General features: G+C 40.1%; 1 protein-coding gene across 2 annotated transcripts in view; it reads left to right on the top strand.

The window, feature by feature from the left end:
* Window positions 1–17,716, top strand: part of SORCS1 (sortilin related VPS10 domain containing receptor 1) — a 307,612-nt gene that overhangs the window by 95,279 nt on the left and 194,617 nt on the right. For both annotated transcript variants that reach the window (XM_072869717.1, XM_072869716.1), the window contains exon 2: window positions 1,139–1,206. In XM_072869717.1, coding sequence (XP_072725818.1) covers window positions 1,139–1,206 — 68 coding nt within the window. The remainder of the gene's footprint in view (window positions 1–1,138; window positions 1,207–17,716) is intronic.

Below are 17,716 nucleotides of genomic sequence, written 5' to 3'. Positions count from 1 at the left end.
AATGTAGAGGTATATAGATCAGGGTTTTTGTCAGATAAGAAGTGTTGTGCCTCTTTAATTTACTGCAGTTTTAATGGGATAGAGAGAAGGATAAGATATACAGCAACCTGGCAGGGAGAAATGCAAAATAAATTAATAGCAATAGTAATGGTCTGGTAGTTTATGTCCCAAATGTAGGTCTTGTTAAAGGAGCCCATCATCTTGAAAGACAGTCATTTATTTTTTTTTAAAGATATTAACAAAAGAGCAAGCTGAAATATTTTGCTTGAAATTCTTTTTGCTAAAATTCCTTTCCTCCCCCAGGTAAGACAATTTTATTTTAGAAGTGACTGTTTTGGCAGGAGAGAAAAGCTGTTTATCAAAAGAGCTAATAAAGCTCCTAAACCTGAAAACAATTCTATTCTGGCTTAATCTAAAACTTTTCACTGAAGTCATAGGAATGTTGGTTGTTAGAGACATTTGGAGGTCCCTAGTTCAACCTCTTACACAAAGCAGGGCTATCACCAGCTATAGATCAGCTCAGTCATCACTTTGTCTAACCAGGTCTTTAAAACCTCCAAGGATGGAGGCTTTACAGATGTTCTGGGTAGCCTGTCCCAGTGTTGAACTATTTTCCTTATGGAGATTTTTTTTCCTGATGTCCAGTCTGAGTCTCCCAGGCCCAAACTGGTGATCATTTGCTTGCGTTACATCATCTGCTACAACAAAAAGAATTTGACTGGAGACAGGCCAGTAGGTTATCTGTGCACCACAGCTGTGAAAAATATTAGCAGTTTCAGTGTTTGTGAAACAGAGCAGAAAGTAATCACTGTTTCTACTGCATACAGCAGATCTCATATTGTATCCTGAAACATTATGTCTAGCATGTCAGCTCCTTCCCACTGCACTCTGCCTTGTGGGGCTAAGGGAAGAACCTGTTGGCGCTATCATGCAAAGGAGCTGAGCAAGAAAAGGTCTGATTGGCTTAACATACATCTCTGCAAATGCTTCCCATGTCAGTTTAGGCAAATGCTTTTAACAATTCATTCAATTATGTTAAGCACCCATTAAAGGAATCCTAAGCCCTCCCTGGGGTCATTTCAGTTCTATGAGATTGTAATTGTTTGAGACTAACCTTGATTTCTTCTTTTGCCTTCAGGTGATTCTGATTCTGACAAAGCTGTATGACTACAACCTGGGAAGCATCACAGAGAGCTCTCTTTGGAGGTATGGAGATAAACGGAGTTAATAATTACCACCTTACTTAAATAGGAAGAGCCTGATACAAGTCTTTTATTGAATTTAATTGGATTTTTTTAAATGTGCTGGAAGGTTTGTAGCTAAACCCTCTCTCACTTCTGTTCTTTCGTACTCAAGGACAAAGAGGCTGAAGTCTGATTGTCTTGTTTCAGCTAGATAACGTACCTCATGAACGTGCTATCATTTGATTTCCCCTTTCCCATCTTATTCAGAATCAGATCAACCAATTGGTTTATTTTTAGGAGAACTCAACAGCCTTAAGTCCTTGTTTATAATGAAGGATCTCATGGCTGTCTACTGCCCAAATGATCCTCATGAAAAGTCAGTGCTACTGAGACTGGGGGAATACCTGGAAGTGAGTATTCAATATCTCTTTATTCTGAACTGATAGTATTAGACCCAGATAATTGATTTTCACTTGTGTGATGCTGACTTACTAGACTGATTTATAGGGAACGCCTTGATACTTTCATGATTTCAAAGCATATCATGCACTCTGTGAAACAAATGAAAGAGTTGGGCCATGGTCTATTTCTTAAGGCTGTTATTCGGATTCAATGAGAGCAGATGGTGCCTGTTTTTATCTTTCTGAAAAATGGATCTAAGGGGCGTTTACTTCACCTGTCCCTAGTGGTACTTTGAGCTGTAACAGATGAAAGGGAGGTTTTCTCATGGTTCCATCTGTGAAACTTTGGTGGAAAGTCTAGGGATTTTGTATACAGGTCATTGATGGAGGTGGACAGGCTACCGTCTTGATACAAGAAAACTTTGGGTATTTGAAGCTAAAACTTCTTGTTAGGATGAACGTGTTTTTATAAACTTGATTAGGAAAGTTTTTTTTGTTTCCAAGGAAGAATTTTGGGTCAGAAGTAGAAAAAAACTTCTTTCTGTTCAAGGAACTGAGCAGCAGGGTTTTAAGAGAATGACAGAGGAGGGATTTGACATGGAGTATATTCTGAACTCAGGCTAGTACTCTACCCACTGGCCTGAAGAAATAAAACAAACAAAAAGCCCCCCAAAACAGAAAACCTAAAGAAATACAAAACTTCTAGGATTTGTTGTGAACAGCAATAGGAACACTCAAAAGTATTAGTATTTTGTGGGGTTGGATAAATGCTTTCTCATCCTGCTGTGGAAGGATAATCAGATCTTTCCATTTCATATACCTTGCTGCTATGGCTTGAGATCAAAAATGATCTTATTTTGCTCTTTACTATGGTGTGCACACTATAGCAAAGGGCCTTTCAGGACTGTGGCTTTGGCAATGCTTTTCTGAAGGGGGTTTGGCCTGGAGTGTTTCATTTCTCAATGGTTTTGAGAAAGAATATTCATAAATATGAAATATATATTTTTTTTAATTTCCTCTTACTACCGTCAGTCATTTCACCCTAGGAAATATTCATGTCTGTTTCATCAGTCATGGAGGAAGGTATGGTGTTTCACAATGTGGAAACACATCCTTCCCCATTGCTGAAGAACTACTTTACTCATGTGATGCGATGCAGGATTGTGTTGAGATACTGGTTTAGGACTGAAAAGAGGACAGCCGCATCAGAGTGGAAAACACACTACTTGTTGAAGTGTATGAATGTGGGCACAAAATTTTGCTGATGACCTTATGTTGTTGTCTGTTTCAGAACTGGTTTCTGTGGAACATGTGACAATGGCATAAGTTTTACCCTGGTTAAAAGAGAGAGGACTGTGGGGATGTCACTGGAGGATGTACCAGAAGCTGGGGCTTTGGCAATGTAGCAGTGCTAGAACCAGTGAGTGCAGTGCACTTCTCTGGACTTCAGACAGTCTTAATGTCAGAACGTGATTAGCATCATAGTAATAGTCTGATTGTTTTCTCTAGCCCAGTATCCTATTACCAACAAGCAGTCTAAGAAAGCTTATATGAACAGCATTATCATATCTGACACTTCCTCCTAGTATTCTCCTAGCATTCTTAGGGTTGAAGTTGAGGGTCCTTCCTCAACCTTCAGTTTAAGATCTGTCAGGGTCTGAATAATTTTTTTGGTTTTAGTATATACCAGGGGATTAATATCCCATGAGCTAACTTTGTTAATATCTCTTGGAGTGTGTTAAAATTTTTAGTACCTTTAGTACATCTTACAGCAAGGAGTTCCATAGATTATTTGAGGAACCACTTGTCTTTCTTTGAACCCATCAGCTTCAGGTTCCCTTGGCACATGTTACTTGTCAGGACTTGGTTACAGTTGCATGGCCAACCATCCAGAATCCCTGGGCAAAAGCTTGCAGTGCTCCATTATTCTTGATCGTCTCTTCAGTGCTCATGACTGCTCTGAAAGTTGCCAGTGCACTTCTTTGTCATACCTCGATTCTGTTGCCTTACATAAGCCTCACGTGGTTACATTAAGCTCTGTTCTGAGTCTGGCTCTGCTATTAGATCCCCACTCAGGCATGCCTTTAGGTCACTAATAAATAACCCTGTGAAGATCCCAGGACAGCTTCTCTGTTCTTAGTATGGTAGAAAGAAATGACAAGATGGGCATGTCTTATTATTTAATGCACCTGACAGAGAGGTTATTAGCTGTTGCTCCTCCTGGCTGCTTAAGTGACATGTTAATTTAAATCTCCCTGCTTGTTTAAAAAGGATAGAAAAAAATAGAATTGAGAGAAGGGGAGAAACCTATCTTGCACTTTAATTTATTTCATGCCTCTAGGTTTGATGCTGGGGAATGGAAGAAAGCGTGATCTCGTGTCTGGTTTGATTTCTGATGTCAAGAGTTCTGTTTCTGAAGGACAGAGGAGAAAGACAGGTAGTTCTGCAGATACCCACAACTGAAGAGGAATCTGCCTTGAATACATGACAAAGAAATACCACTCTTGCCTCCTGTGCAGAGTGCATTCTTAAAAGGTTGATGAATGATGAGGGGCTGTTTAGAAGCATGTCACAGACGTGAGTCATTTATGCTACAGCTGGTTATAAGCACATCTGTCATTTGAAGGTGTAGTTGGGTGATTTAAGCAGTCTTGTGACTGATGGGACTGTAACCATCTATAACACAACTATGCCATCACCTACAAGATATGAATCTGTCTTCTTTATAAACACACTACTACCTGCTAGGATGGCATTTCTTTGTAATTCTTCAGCCAGTTTAACTACAGCTGGCTGCAGCACTAACGGAGTTCGCCCTTCTAAAACTACCGATGAATTAAGAGACCACTGGTGACAGACATGAAGGGATGAAATACAGTAAGAGAAAAGAGACAGGGAGAATCTATACAATCTTCTAGAGTGCTAAGGCTCTGTGCTCACCAAGCTTTTGATGGCAAGTGAGCTGCTGCTTCTGTACACGGTAAATGAGATTTTGCATCAGGCTGGGCCAGACTTTAATTACGCTGTTATCCTCTCAGCAGACTTTTTCTACAGTTTTAGTTGAGAGATTTTTATTTACTTTTTGTTATTCTTTTTATAGAAGAGGAAGAAAATGGAGGAGAAAAGATTATCTGTCACTGAGCAATTAACTGAGTGTATTGGATTTATTTCTCTTCCTCTCCTAGATATCTCTCAGATCACAAAGAGGATTAAGCTGTGAGAGTTAGGAGAAGATGTTTTTTACCACTGGAGTAAGATAAGCTTATGTTTCTAATAAATAAAAATGTCAGAATAGTGACTATGGTATCCATGAGCTTGCAGACAGCTGTGGAGGAGGACTAATCTTTTTTCTGTTTGTGTAAATATGATGCTCTGGAAATATGTGCATGCAGGACACGTTCCCTCAGGGCCTTGAGAGGCTGACAAGCAATGAGTGCTGCCATTCACCTCTTTGCCACCTTATAGCTCTGTATTTGGTCAGGAATGAGTAATTTCATGGAACTTGCTGTAAAAATAGCAGTAATTAACCTTTGATTTTCAGCCAAAAAGTAGGAAGATGTAGAGTTTGCTTGGTTTGGGAGCATTTATATTCTAAATCGCAATCTGTTGCTTTGTTGGTTCTGGAAGTTATTGATGATACTCCTACACTCCAACACTGTGCTTGAACTCTGAGCTCCCCAGTTCAGGATTGCTTAATGCTTCCAGCCTGTCCTTCACTGCTCCTGGTTTCTGTAGTAAGGACGCTTTAGCACATATGCCATAAAGGAATGTCAAGGACTCAAAAAAATACCAATGCCTCATATAGATCTAGCTTTAACTTCCCATATGTAAAGCAGGGGATGTTAATAGTTGCCTTTTTTTTTTTTTCCCCTTTTTTCCTGGAGAGCTTAGAATGGATTTAGCTAACTGGCATCTGCAATATTTTGAAGATTGCCTGGTGATAAGTATTACAGAAGTCACAGCAAGATAAAAATTCTCAGAACTCCAAGGCTCTGTTTCTAGCTTTTTCATGGCCTTTTTGTTTAACCTTGAACTAGTGTTTTAACCTCTCCATCAGTTTACTCATCCCCACCTTCCAACACCACCAATGCACATCACCCTGCAACTCTGCCCTTTCAAGAAGGGAAATTGGGTATGTATGCCAGAGAAGAATCAGATCCCTCAGAGCATCTCCGCTTCTCAGTATAGGAATAACCTTCATTTATTCCATGGGGCAACTTGATGGAATAAAGAATTCACTGTCCTTACTGTGTTCTTATCCTCTTCTACTCTCAGCCACTTCTGGAGACAAGTTATTGGGCTAAGGTAGACCAAGGTACTTGGTACTGAGGTCTGAGTACCATTGTGTTATGTCTGTATCTTGGGTAGTCCCATAATCACCATTATGCATGGGAGTGTTTCAGTGAAAGCACTTACTGTTGGAGATGGGTTTGCATTAGTATGTCAGATACTGAAAAGGAGCAATGGCCAACAGGAATGTGTTCTTTTCTCTTGCAGCTGCTCTAGGGATAGAAGCCTCAGGGAGAGAGGTAGATGTAGATTGAAGATCATATCTGAATACAACCTTGCAATATTAGCCAGATGACCTCTGTTAGACATCTTTCTCTCCCTTGAATCCTGTTGCTTGAAAAGTCTTGGCTGTGAGTTGACCCCAGCTATGTGGTTATAAACTATAGATGCTTTGAAGCCTCACATATTTATGTTTCTGCATGCAATTTTCTGGCTCCTTGCTGTGTAAGAATGCCCCCTCTACAGATGGGAGCTATAGCCACCCATATCATCTTCAGTATTATTGATGTGTTGGGTAAGATGTGATGTGTAGAGAGTTCTTGCAACAGGAGACTTGAAAGATTGTATTTGCTTACTTCCTTTGATGGGAACTTTCAGGATATGTCTGTTATTGTATTTATCATTCTCCTGCACATTTTATGCTGGTTCCTTACTTCTGTTTTGCAGAGGGGCTGTTCTCACTTCACATTTATTTTCTACCTGCTGAGCCACATTAATAAGGTCATGACTTGTGGCTTAGTGACACAGTGTGCTCTGCAACAGCAGATTAGGGTCTTTTAGCTGAAGTAGGTAGGAGAAGCAAATCCATATGACAGGAACTGGCAAAATGAGGGGAAGGAAAGTCTCATTAAGCACACTTCAACCAGCAGTTTTGTGGGAAAGGGGAACTTGAAAAGGACTATTTGAAATGCTTTTATCTATAAATATGGTGCTTCAGTTGCTCAGTGTATGTAAGTCACTTCTCTTAACTGAGTATCAGAGCTTGATAAATGCTGCTACGTTGTCTCCCATGGGCATTTAGTGAAATTGTAACAATGACATTTCATTGTGTCTTTTATTTTAATTTTTTTTTTTTTCATTTTCGCTCCTGCAAACATAAGAACCACTGACTGCTCTGTGTATGGATGCTGGAGGGCATCTGGGGGGGAAGGAAGAATGAGTTTGCACACTCAGCTATTCATGTAGGAAGCAGTATCTTTTTATGGTTTGATCGCAGCGGGAGATCTGCTTGCACTGGAAGCAGGCTTAGAACATGGATTTCGTGTACTGACTGAGTGTGGAGCTGAGTGCAGCCTTTTTCCTGTGTGATGGGACACTCTATTCAGCCATCAGGACCCCTAGGGACCTAGCAGTTTCTAGAGCTATCAATTTTTTACACCAGGGGGCTCATTTTACCATGGTGACCAACAGTAATAAAAACTTCTAGCACAGTCAGCTCTTCCAGTTGGTTTCCAAAGTTCCCTGGCATGTTTTGCCTGCTATCAAAAAGAGCTCCAATAAAGCTGAGGGGGGGGAGGGGGGGGAACAACCAGCCAATCAAACAAAAAACCCACCCAAAAAACCCAAAAAAGACCTACCTAGGAAACAACCCACAGAAGATGCTTAAATAGATGCTAATTTAGCAGGAAACTTAAATCCTATTGAATTTTACCACATTCTTACTTTTCCTGAAGAATGAGGGCCAGTATAACCCTTTCATTTTGTGGCATAACATCTGTCTTTGTTTAATCAACCTCAAGTAAGTTCTGCCTGGACATAGCTTGAAGAATCATACCCTGATACTTTGAAGGATCAGATTTGGTTGAGGATTTAGTGATGTGCTCCTCGTTGCCTGGTCTGTGTGGATAAAATATTCAGCACTAATGATGATGCAAATTTATTAAGCATATTAAAAATGTGTTCTCTGTTGCAGCCAGTCATGAAATGTAGGAGTGTTATCAAGTAAATCAAAAAGAACCCCAATCCATTTTCTGCATGAAAAACCATGTAAATAAAGATAATGAATATTAATATGACAATATAATGTATTATCAATATACTGTAAATAACAGATGCACAATGTTCATGCCGCTTTATAGACATACAACGTTTAAATGCAGTTTGTCATTCTTTTCTGCAAATTAGAAGATGAACTTGCACATCTGTTTCCTAGACTGTACCTGTTTGTGCAAATGATATTGGTAAAACATAGCAGAACTATCTCTGGTTCTGGTCCATGGGGTTCATCTGTCTGTTGTGGCTGTGTAATAACTGCAGACAAGCTAGACTGGAGCTGATATGTAAGAGGAAAGACAAACAACACAGTAGTTACCAGTTCATAAACAGAAAGCAAAACACCCTTTATGTTCTGATATTTCCATCCCTTTTATATCTATGCACTCACCCTTCCTTTTGCAAAGCTGTGTAAAATTGTACTTATCTTTTCAGAGGGAGATATCCTCCACTAATCACAAAAAGGAAAGAATGTATTTGGGGTTGAGCTTGCGTAAACAAAAAATTACTCCAGTTGAGTGAGTTATACTAGCTTGAGATCTGAACTCTAAGGTCTTCAGATCCAGGTCCCAAATATTTCTGCATGTGCACCTTGGGAATTATCCAGGCAAACATTCAAAGTTTATTGTTGGTACAGAAAGAGCCAGAGGTGTGTCAATACGTCTCTTTTGAAGGACGTAGTGAAACATCTGGAAACTATGTGCTGTAAAAATGCATATTTAAATATATATCAATGGTATGTTTGTGAAGCATAAGCTGACTACTGTTTAAACCAAAACATAGTGGCTTGCTTGGAAGTGTCCTTTTTTTGATTTCTCTAACCTGCCAAATAATAATTGGACAAAACAGAAAATGAGAAATAAAGCCCACAATTAATCAACTTATGTCGTCAATAGTGATAGCAAAGCCCACTTTTGAGTGTGATCCTGCCAGCAGCTCCTGTGCCTTGGAGCACAACATAGTTCTCAGCAGCAGCGGGCTTTTCTTTCCTGTGTCAGAAGCTTAGTGAGTGGGGAAAAAAAAAGTAGGACATCAATGCATGAGCTGTTCATTAGGAAGGCCCAGAGTCCTTCAGGAAGGCCCAGGGCCACTGGGTGAGACTCCAGATCTGTGTGTGTGCGCACCAGAATTGTTAGTGAATACCGTGCTTTGCAGGGAGCTGGAGAAATTAGGGCAAAGAATTGACAAGAGGCAAAGGGTTAATTTTGCCTCTTGTCATTAGGATATACTGCTGAGGGCTTATGTGCACTCAGCATTGAGAAAGTTTGTGCTTGTATGACAGGGACAACTTGAGGGAGACTCGATTCCTGGTGAGCAGGGAATTAGTCTGCAGTTTGACGTCCACTTATGAAGGCTTGGAGCAAGCATGCGGGGATTCAGGAACTTTTCTACCCTGGCTGGCAGCCTCCCCCTGCTATTGCACAGAGTAATTTCACTGGTGAGATGCATTAAGTGGTGGCTGAAGATGTGTCCTGTCGATTATGAACATCAATTGTCATGCACTCTAAACCGATAGTGTGCTTTGCCAACGCAAGGTAAAAAGCCTTCCTTCTTTCTTTCACCCATTATTTCCCCCTACCCTTAAATGAGTTTCTTCTGTAAGGAAGTTGCATGAATGTCCCTAGCATGTATTTTACTGTGTGCTGTATAGTTGGGTGTGAAGATAAAACCTCTTTTCAATGATCTTGCAATCTAGATAGATAGTGTATCTATGAGAGATGCTGAGTTGAAAAGTAATAGAAATTCAGAGATGCCACATGTATTGTGTATTAAATGTCTTCATAAGGAGAGACAGAGAGAGACTGATATCCAGTCTTCCCCAAGGCAAAATTCTTGCAGAAAGACAGTGTTGTTAGTTCTACTAATTTGCTTTTACTGCTGTATTTCCAGACTCTGTGTACATATCTGTGTATGTGTTCCCATTCATTTCCTTCTGTTTTTCCTTCAAGCCTGAGCTCCTGGACTCAGGTGACTGCTCACAATCTCCGCTTTTCTGTGGTGGGAGAAAGCCCCACTTCCTGGTTTTCACATGGTGAAGAGAAAATTGAATGGCTCCAACAGCTGTACAGATAGGAAAGCCCAAACATAGATTCTTCACACTCAGTTCCTGAGAGCTTTTTTCTTCATTGCTTAAAGTATCTTGGCTGGAAAGATAAATCAGGATGGGATGGAAGGGCAATCAGAATGGGATGGATTCCTCTGTGAACTGAATGAGTAGATGCTGCTTTGTCATACTGAAGGCTGAGGTTTGGATCACAGCTCTGATCAGGCAAAGCAGAGCCTTGAGCCTGGCTTTCCTGCAAACCAGCTGAATGTTGATTGTTGGCTTACATGATTACACTGTCTAGCAACTGACAAAAAAACAGCTTCTTTCTGTTCTGCTAATGAACAAAAGCAAATTCTGTTTACTTTAATGAAACTGGAGGTTTTTGCTCTTTCGTGGTGGTAATGCTACAAAGTTGCTCTCTCTCCTAGGGACAGAACAGGAGGAGAGGAGATACCGCCTCAGTTAACTGGGAACCAGGTATTTCCCATATATAAGGGAGAAACACAGATAGGTGGAAAGGACACAGACACTAGAAGGAAGGCTGAGGAGATGGCAGGTTCCTTGTCACTGATTAAAAGCTGCCAGTCTTCCCCAGCAGGCTGTGACTGCTGGTCTTAAGTCCCTGAGAGATTTTTTGTTAAGCTGCAGGCTTTAAAATCTGCACAGCACTCAGCTGCCAGTCTGATGGGCAATGCAACCCCTGGGGAAAAAGGGACTGCAATCAAAAGTGGGACAGCGTTGTGCCTTTACATTTGAATACAAAACCTTTTTAAAATAAGCTAAAAGGGAAACAGAAAGCCAGAAGAACTGTGTGCTAAATAACCCTTCTGTAAGACAGGAGGATAAAAGGAAGCTGTAAGCAGGTCTAAGCTCCTGTTGTGCTTTACCAGTAAGTCATTGTGTTCTTACTGATAGTTTGGGTGTGTTTACATTGTCCCAGGCTGTCTCAGCTCTGAATGATCAATCCAGGAGGCTGGAAACCACACATTTTGGGTCTTCTCTATTTCTGTCCTTGTTTGTAGGAAGCAACGTATCTCCTGTTTAGAGCTGTGGAATGAGAACTACACCTGTGAGTCCCAGCCTTCCTACATACAGCTTTAGGCAAGCTTCTTCACCATTGCATGTGTGGCTAATGGGGTTCTGTTACTCGTCCATTTGCAGTAAATGAACTGAGAGTTTTGGATGAAACTGGCTAATAAAAACCAGTCCTGGAAGAGTTAGAGTGGAAACACAGCTGCATAAGCCTGCAGTCTCCACCCATGGCTGAAGCCTAACAGAGATTTGGCCTATGCTTTACCAAGCCAAACTTCTGGTATATCCTCATCCAATACCTAACAGGACCTTGAGAAACTCTTGGATATCTTTGTAGGCAGGGTGGACTGTCATATTTGGGTCAATTTATGACATCTTTAGTTTGGATTCTGCCTGAACAGAGGTTAATCCTTGCAAAAGGTGAGACATGAGATGGAAACCCATTCCTTTTAAATAGTCAGTTCTCTTTTAAAGGAAGGAAAATCAACACAGAAGATGTTTTATGACCTTGGATTGTGTGGCATTGCTGGGAAGAGCTATTAGATGGGAGAAGCACTAGAGGTAGCAGCAAAATGAAATCTTTATGAACCTCACTTGTAATAGTTGTTTCTTTATGAAGATATGAAAAACCTTTTTTCCTAATTGTGTTTGTAACTTCTCAGGTCCTCTGTTCTTGTGGTTTGTGGGAGGTGAGGGAGGCAGAACTGCAGCTTTTTTCCTCCTTACTCCATGGTAGCACTGCCTAAGTGGAAGCAACACCCTTCCATACTATGGAGTAGGTAAGAACATGGAAGTTTTTGCACAGTTCTTCCTCAAAATGAGTTTTCCTTGCTAGAACCTTCAAAAGGTGGTCTGTTTTTTTTTTTTTCCTAGCCTGCCTCCAGCAGTGCCCAATAAATTACAGCTATTATCAGTGTTAACTCTCAATAAGAAACCTACCACCTTTGGGATAATTTTTCTTTCTTGCCCCGCTAGAGAAATCAGCTTATGCCCCGGAACATGAGTTTTGATGACATGCCATATTAATGTTAATACCTAGTTAAAAATGTAAGTTATACATACTATAAACTATTAAATTATTGTCCCTTTCCAGTAAGCACATCTGTGTCTTGAAAGACTCTGACCTCGTTTTGCTGTGAGCAGTGTGCACTGACTACAGGCACTGTGGAAATATAATTTCTCTTCACTTCCCTGCCAATGCTCGAGTGACAACGTGCTCTATTGTTATGAGGCAGCATAAAATTTAGACGCTAGTCACGATGAAAGTAGTAAGAAAGAAACTTAAAGACCTCAGTAAATTTCCCTTCTAAGTGTTCCCTTTTCAAAGGTAAATGGTCTTATTCTTTGTAATCTCTCTTTGTATGTTAACAGCTTTCACAATGCTAACTCTTTTGTGAGAAAAGTACATTACAATCCCAGTCTACTTTATCTCTGGTAAAGGAGCCAAAGGAAGAAGAAGCCAACACATTTTTTATTTTTTCTTTGAAGTCCACCACCTACTCAGCACACATGTACTATAAATTCAAGATGTGGATGTTACTCAAAGAAGCAAGTGTGATGTCACAAGTGTTTTAATAGCCTTTGATTTATTTCCCTAAGTGCTTTATTAAGATGATGCACAACAGTGTTTGGAAGCCAAATGTAGTCTTAGGAGAGACTTGGAGGAGTTATTTTCAATCTCCTGATTTTTCTTCCTCAACACAGTAATTTGTTTGATTGGTGCAGAAGGGCTCTGGATTCAGAACAGGATTCTACTTATTTAGTGTTTCCTTGTGAGTTAATCAGCCCAATTTGTGATCTAAGTGAGTAGGAGTATGAATGAACTTACTGTGACACAAGAGAGCTGCATGGTTCAGAGAACAGGGTACTGGCTGAGGTTGGGAGATTTGTGTTCTGTTGCTGTATGGGTTTGTGGCTATTAGATGATGAAATATTTGGTTAGGCATAACCAAGAATCAGCAAATTCATGTGTATCAAAAGTCAGCTGCAAGGAATCCTCTCCTGGCAAGATATCTCTAATGACATTCTGCAAGGTTAGTTCTAGGTGCAGTGATATAGGGCATTTTCGCCATTAGTCTGGTAATAAATCTGGTATAATTTCCAAGTTTTAAGACAGGCAGGGTAGTGAATCATAAAGAGACCTGAGGTAGTCACTGTGAGCAAATGGATTACTTAGCTGAGCTCACTTGAAGAAATATGTTTTAGTCCCACAAAGCATAATAGTAGGAAAAGGGCTGAAGGTTGTACTTACAGTACTATATGCAATCCACTTACAGCATGCTGAAGAGCTGTGATCAGACAGTGCATAGGAGCTGGAATAGACAGAGAACTGAACATCATGTCCCATTGTGAAGGGGCCAAAATGGACTGCTTTGATCAATGGCTATATAAGTTAAGGAGCCAGGAGTTGAATTTGTAAAGAAATTAAAACTACAAAATGTTTATTTTAAGATACTGATTTGGCATGAAAAACTTTCTGTGACAATGTCCAGTTTTCAACAAAACTCTGCACCCAGGATGGGATTTCTGGGCAGAATTGAAAGATAAATGGAAAGTGCAACAGTGCATTGCACTGTTTAGGATGTTTCTATGCTCCAGAAACAGTCTAAATATGCCTACAAAGGATGCCATCTGTGGCCCAGAAAGTCACATAATCCCAACCGTTGGAGGCTGGGAGAGCGTTTAGAGGAAATATGAATTCATGGGTCCTGAGGTCTTACACAGATATCTGTTGTTAACCACCATCAGAGACAGGGTACTGAGCTAAATGAACTTCTGCTCTGATATGAGATGCCTACCCTGATGTTGTGGTAGCACAGAACTCTGTATAGGTAAATGTATTCAATGCAAGTGTTGCTATTGTGAGGTAGTTGCATCTCATAGCATAATTTGCTCATTTCCATTTTGGTAAGATAATTATTTTACATTAAGTCATTCCAAATTACCCAATTCGGCACAAGGCGAACTTGGTGAAATATTGATTTGAATTAAAGAATAGACATAAAATTAAACGGATCTGAAACATCCCCCTAAGGTCACGCATATAGCAAGTGCTTGAAATTGCAAATTAACCAAATTTGGTGTCTATTTGTAAGAATAGTGACTTGGGAGGTGAAACAAAGGAAATAAAATATATAATGAGTAGTGGAATAAGGTGGGCAAAAGATTGCTCAGGCCAGGTAAAAAATAACAAGTACCGAAGAGAAGTGGGGAAGGAAATCTAGTTTTTGAAGTGAAGAAGAGTAGACCCGGTTAAGATGAGAGGGGGGTTGCATGAGGAGTCAGCTCTTCTGCTTTTAGAAACTGGTATTAATTCACTGACCTGTGTCAAACTGCACCACTTTCCACTAGCTGTTGATCTGCTCCACAAATGACTTCTGGCCACTGATATAAAAGCAGTATCACCCTTCTTGTTAGGCTTGTCTTCTTACTATTGATATTATTTTGATAGTTGCTATTACCACTCTAGATTTTTAGCATTACCAAAATGCAAAGTAAACAGAAAAGGTGGCTGAAAAGCCAGTAAGTGTAGCTATAAAGTCTATTCAATCTATGTCCCATTAGAAAATAATGGTCAGTATTGTAATAAGTATAAATTCATTGTCCAGCCCCTCTATTAACGTAATTAAAAAGGCATTGGGTTTGGCCGTTGGCTTCTCTTACATTCAGTTGCTCTTTATTGTTTCAGAAGAAACCTGCTGAGCCAATTGGTTTAGAAAGAAGATGGAATAAACCTCTTGGAGTAAACAAGGCTTGTTAATTTGCAGAATTTCTGTTGAAATGGCTTGAAAAAAAACTTGTATAGGGATATAATAGCCTAGTTTTATGTGTGTGGATTATCTCTGATGTGCAGTAACTCCTGGAATAATGGTTAGTGCTCTGAAAAAAGGGAAATTTATTTTTTTTTTGTTAGTTTGGTACAGGAGAAAATGAAAGACCTAGAATTATTCATGAAATGCATTCCAGAGACAGACAAGCTGCATGTTGCAACTTTCTTCCAAACTAAATCCAAAAACCAAGTGTTTCTCATTTAGCTGCGGGAAGGTCTGAGGATATTTACTCCTGTTATAACAGCTAGCACTCTAGCCTTTTTTATTTTATGTAATCCCATCAAGTCAGTAAGAATGGATCATTGACTAAGGGAGGTCCTCTTCAGTTGTACGAAGGGCTATTTTGGATCAAATCAAAGATCTGCTTGTTCCAGTACCTTGTCTTCAATGTGAACCTGCAGCAGATAAAGAAGAAAGGGTGTAAGAACGAGGTTAAGCATGTGTGATACTTTCGTGATGTAGCCTTCCAGCTAATAGTGACTTCTGGCTCCAGGACTTTATAAAACAGCAGAAGTGTTTAATAGAGGTATTTATTAGCCCTTGGTGGGTGTGTTTATGTGGGGGTTATTTTCCCTTCTCAGAATGTATCCATCATTTTATCCAATATAAACTTTTAGCATCCAGAATGGTGGACAGCTGGAAAGCACCAGGTGGTTGTTGGCCTGTGTCAACTGCAGTGAGAGCTGAATTAATGCTTGAGAAGTGAGAAGTTTTCCGTGCCTTTAGCCATCCAGTTTCTTTTCCCTACACCTCTTTATATATGTGAAGTCTTGCTCTGTGATGAAAGCAAATTCATCCAGCTGTATTTTATCTTATAAAATGAACTTGCCACTCCCCATGTTGGATGGAGTGCCCTATGGAAATGAAAAAGAAGTAAATGATCGAAATTGCATTTGCGTGTAGCCTTTGGGGCAAGGAGCTCCATATGGCAGATGGAGAACAGACTGTCTTTTGGGTTTTATTGATTGCTCTTTAAGCATTGCCTTATCCTTTTAATGAATGGACAAAGTAAAAGGGATGACTTTGGAAAGCTCCATTAAGCAGTAAGGAAAAATTCTGGTTCTTTAGTAAACTTGTGCTGTATAGATTTGTACCATGCTGCTTACTAGAAAATGGAAGTATGGAAGAATAAAGTGGTGGTGGTCCTGGATGATCTTCAGCTCTGTATTGCTTCCAGGCTGGCCATATTGTTCCTACCACCTCAGAAATATTTTTCTCCTCAGAGAGGTGGCAATGACCTTGACTCTGAAGACCCAGCTACTTGGGACATGTGACTCCTATTTAATTAGTGTGCCTGAACCTACAATGGGGACCTTATTGGCTTGTTGATTAGTTTAATTTTCTGAATGAACCTAGTGACGACTGCACTGGTTGAATGTGATGTAGAGAATTGAATCTACCTCCTCCTTCCCTGTTTGATAGATCAACTTCCCATGAGAAAGAGCCCCCCCCAAAGTATCTGCAGAAATCTTGGTCAGAAAGGAAAAAGCAGAGGGAGATAAAATTCTAGCAAGCTGTGTCATCTCTGTTCTGAGAATGAAATCTGAAAGGCAGTGTTAGCTTCTGTAAAGCCTAGACGTTCACCATCTGATAGGATGAGTCAGCCTCTGCTGGCTGCAAAATATCTATTCACTGATGGAGAGGGAACCTGGGGAAAAGGGGAATCATGTAGTTATTGCCAGCATTACTTTTAGTGGCTCCAGGTAATGCCACACATGGAATGATACCAACACTCACCGTGTCTACCTGCCCTTATGCAGGAACTCCCCCCGTCTACTTAAAGATTGAGCATTGATACTTATGTTAGTAACTTTAAGGATCTAGTCTTGATGGAAGGATTTCTATTACTTTGGAAAACATAAAAAAAGGTCATAGCTCAGTCTGGCACATAGGGAAAGTACACATGAGATGTGTGGTGTAAATCTGGCTGCATAATTCCATTCATTTTGGCACCTGTTTTATTTCACATGGGAACTGATGTCTTCCAGCTGCACTTAATGAGATCAAATTCATCCAGGAAGGGGGAGAGGATGCCAAGTGAATCAGCAACATCTCAGATGCCTTAGAGCCTTAATTTACATGTGTTACACTTGACAGTCATCATGTACATGTCTTAACAATATCTCACTGGGCATTGTCATCCTGTTCTCCCACATAGGTTTGTCCCTTCCTTTCCTTCCTAAAATGCTGCTTCTCTGGCTTCCCTGCTTCTGTCCTTTCCTTTGTTAGTTTCAAGAAGTTTTATGTCTTACTCTGAAAGCTACATAAGAAAATACAAATGTATTATGTAACATCACATAAGAGCCCAGAACCTTGCTGAATGCAGATGTCATAAACATTTGTCTTCTCAATCACGAAACCTCTAACAGGCTTTTATGTAATTATATATGACAATTATACAGACTCTCCTGTAAACTGTCATTAAGTCTTGTGGAAAGGCTTGTACAGATTTCAGTATGCTTTGGATCAGACTCATTACCAGTTTTTTCCTATCCAAAGAGACAGAATGTTGTTTTCTGCTTTGTTTTGTCTTTTCTGTGCCATCCATAAGTACACAAAGTTCTTATAAATTGAATTATTATTTGTAAAATGGTATGCTCCTTTCTGTTTGTTTGGACACCTACCAGTAATGTACCTCCTATGAAAGCAGCCCTTGCACTAGGACTTTTGCAGCTGAGTATCTAGCAAGTCAGGTGGATACAGCAGACAGGTGAGCCCAATGCAGTGGAGAAGGAAGTGTTGCTGGCATACCAGGCAGTGACTCACAGCTTGCTGCTGCCCTACTTCTCGGAGGAGTTCACACCATCTGCTGTTGGCATCTGATTCCTAGGAGAGATTTGAAGTGTGTGAATAGGGAATAAAGTTAATAACAGAGATTAGTGAACCCAGAGGGCTCTCTGGAGAATCAAACTCAGTTGCCTCAATAGTATGAATAGGCTT

Source organism: Ciconia boyciana, chromosome 8 (genome assembly GCF_034638445.1).
Source record: "Ciconia boyciana chromosome 8, ASM3463844v1, whole genome shotgun sequence".
NCBI classification, from domain to species: domain Eukaryota; kingdom Metazoa; phylum Chordata; class Aves; order Ciconiiformes; family Ciconiidae; genus Ciconia; species Ciconia boyciana.
Note: the sequence above shows the minus strand (reverse complement) of the source record. Positions and strands in the feature narration are given on the sequence as shown.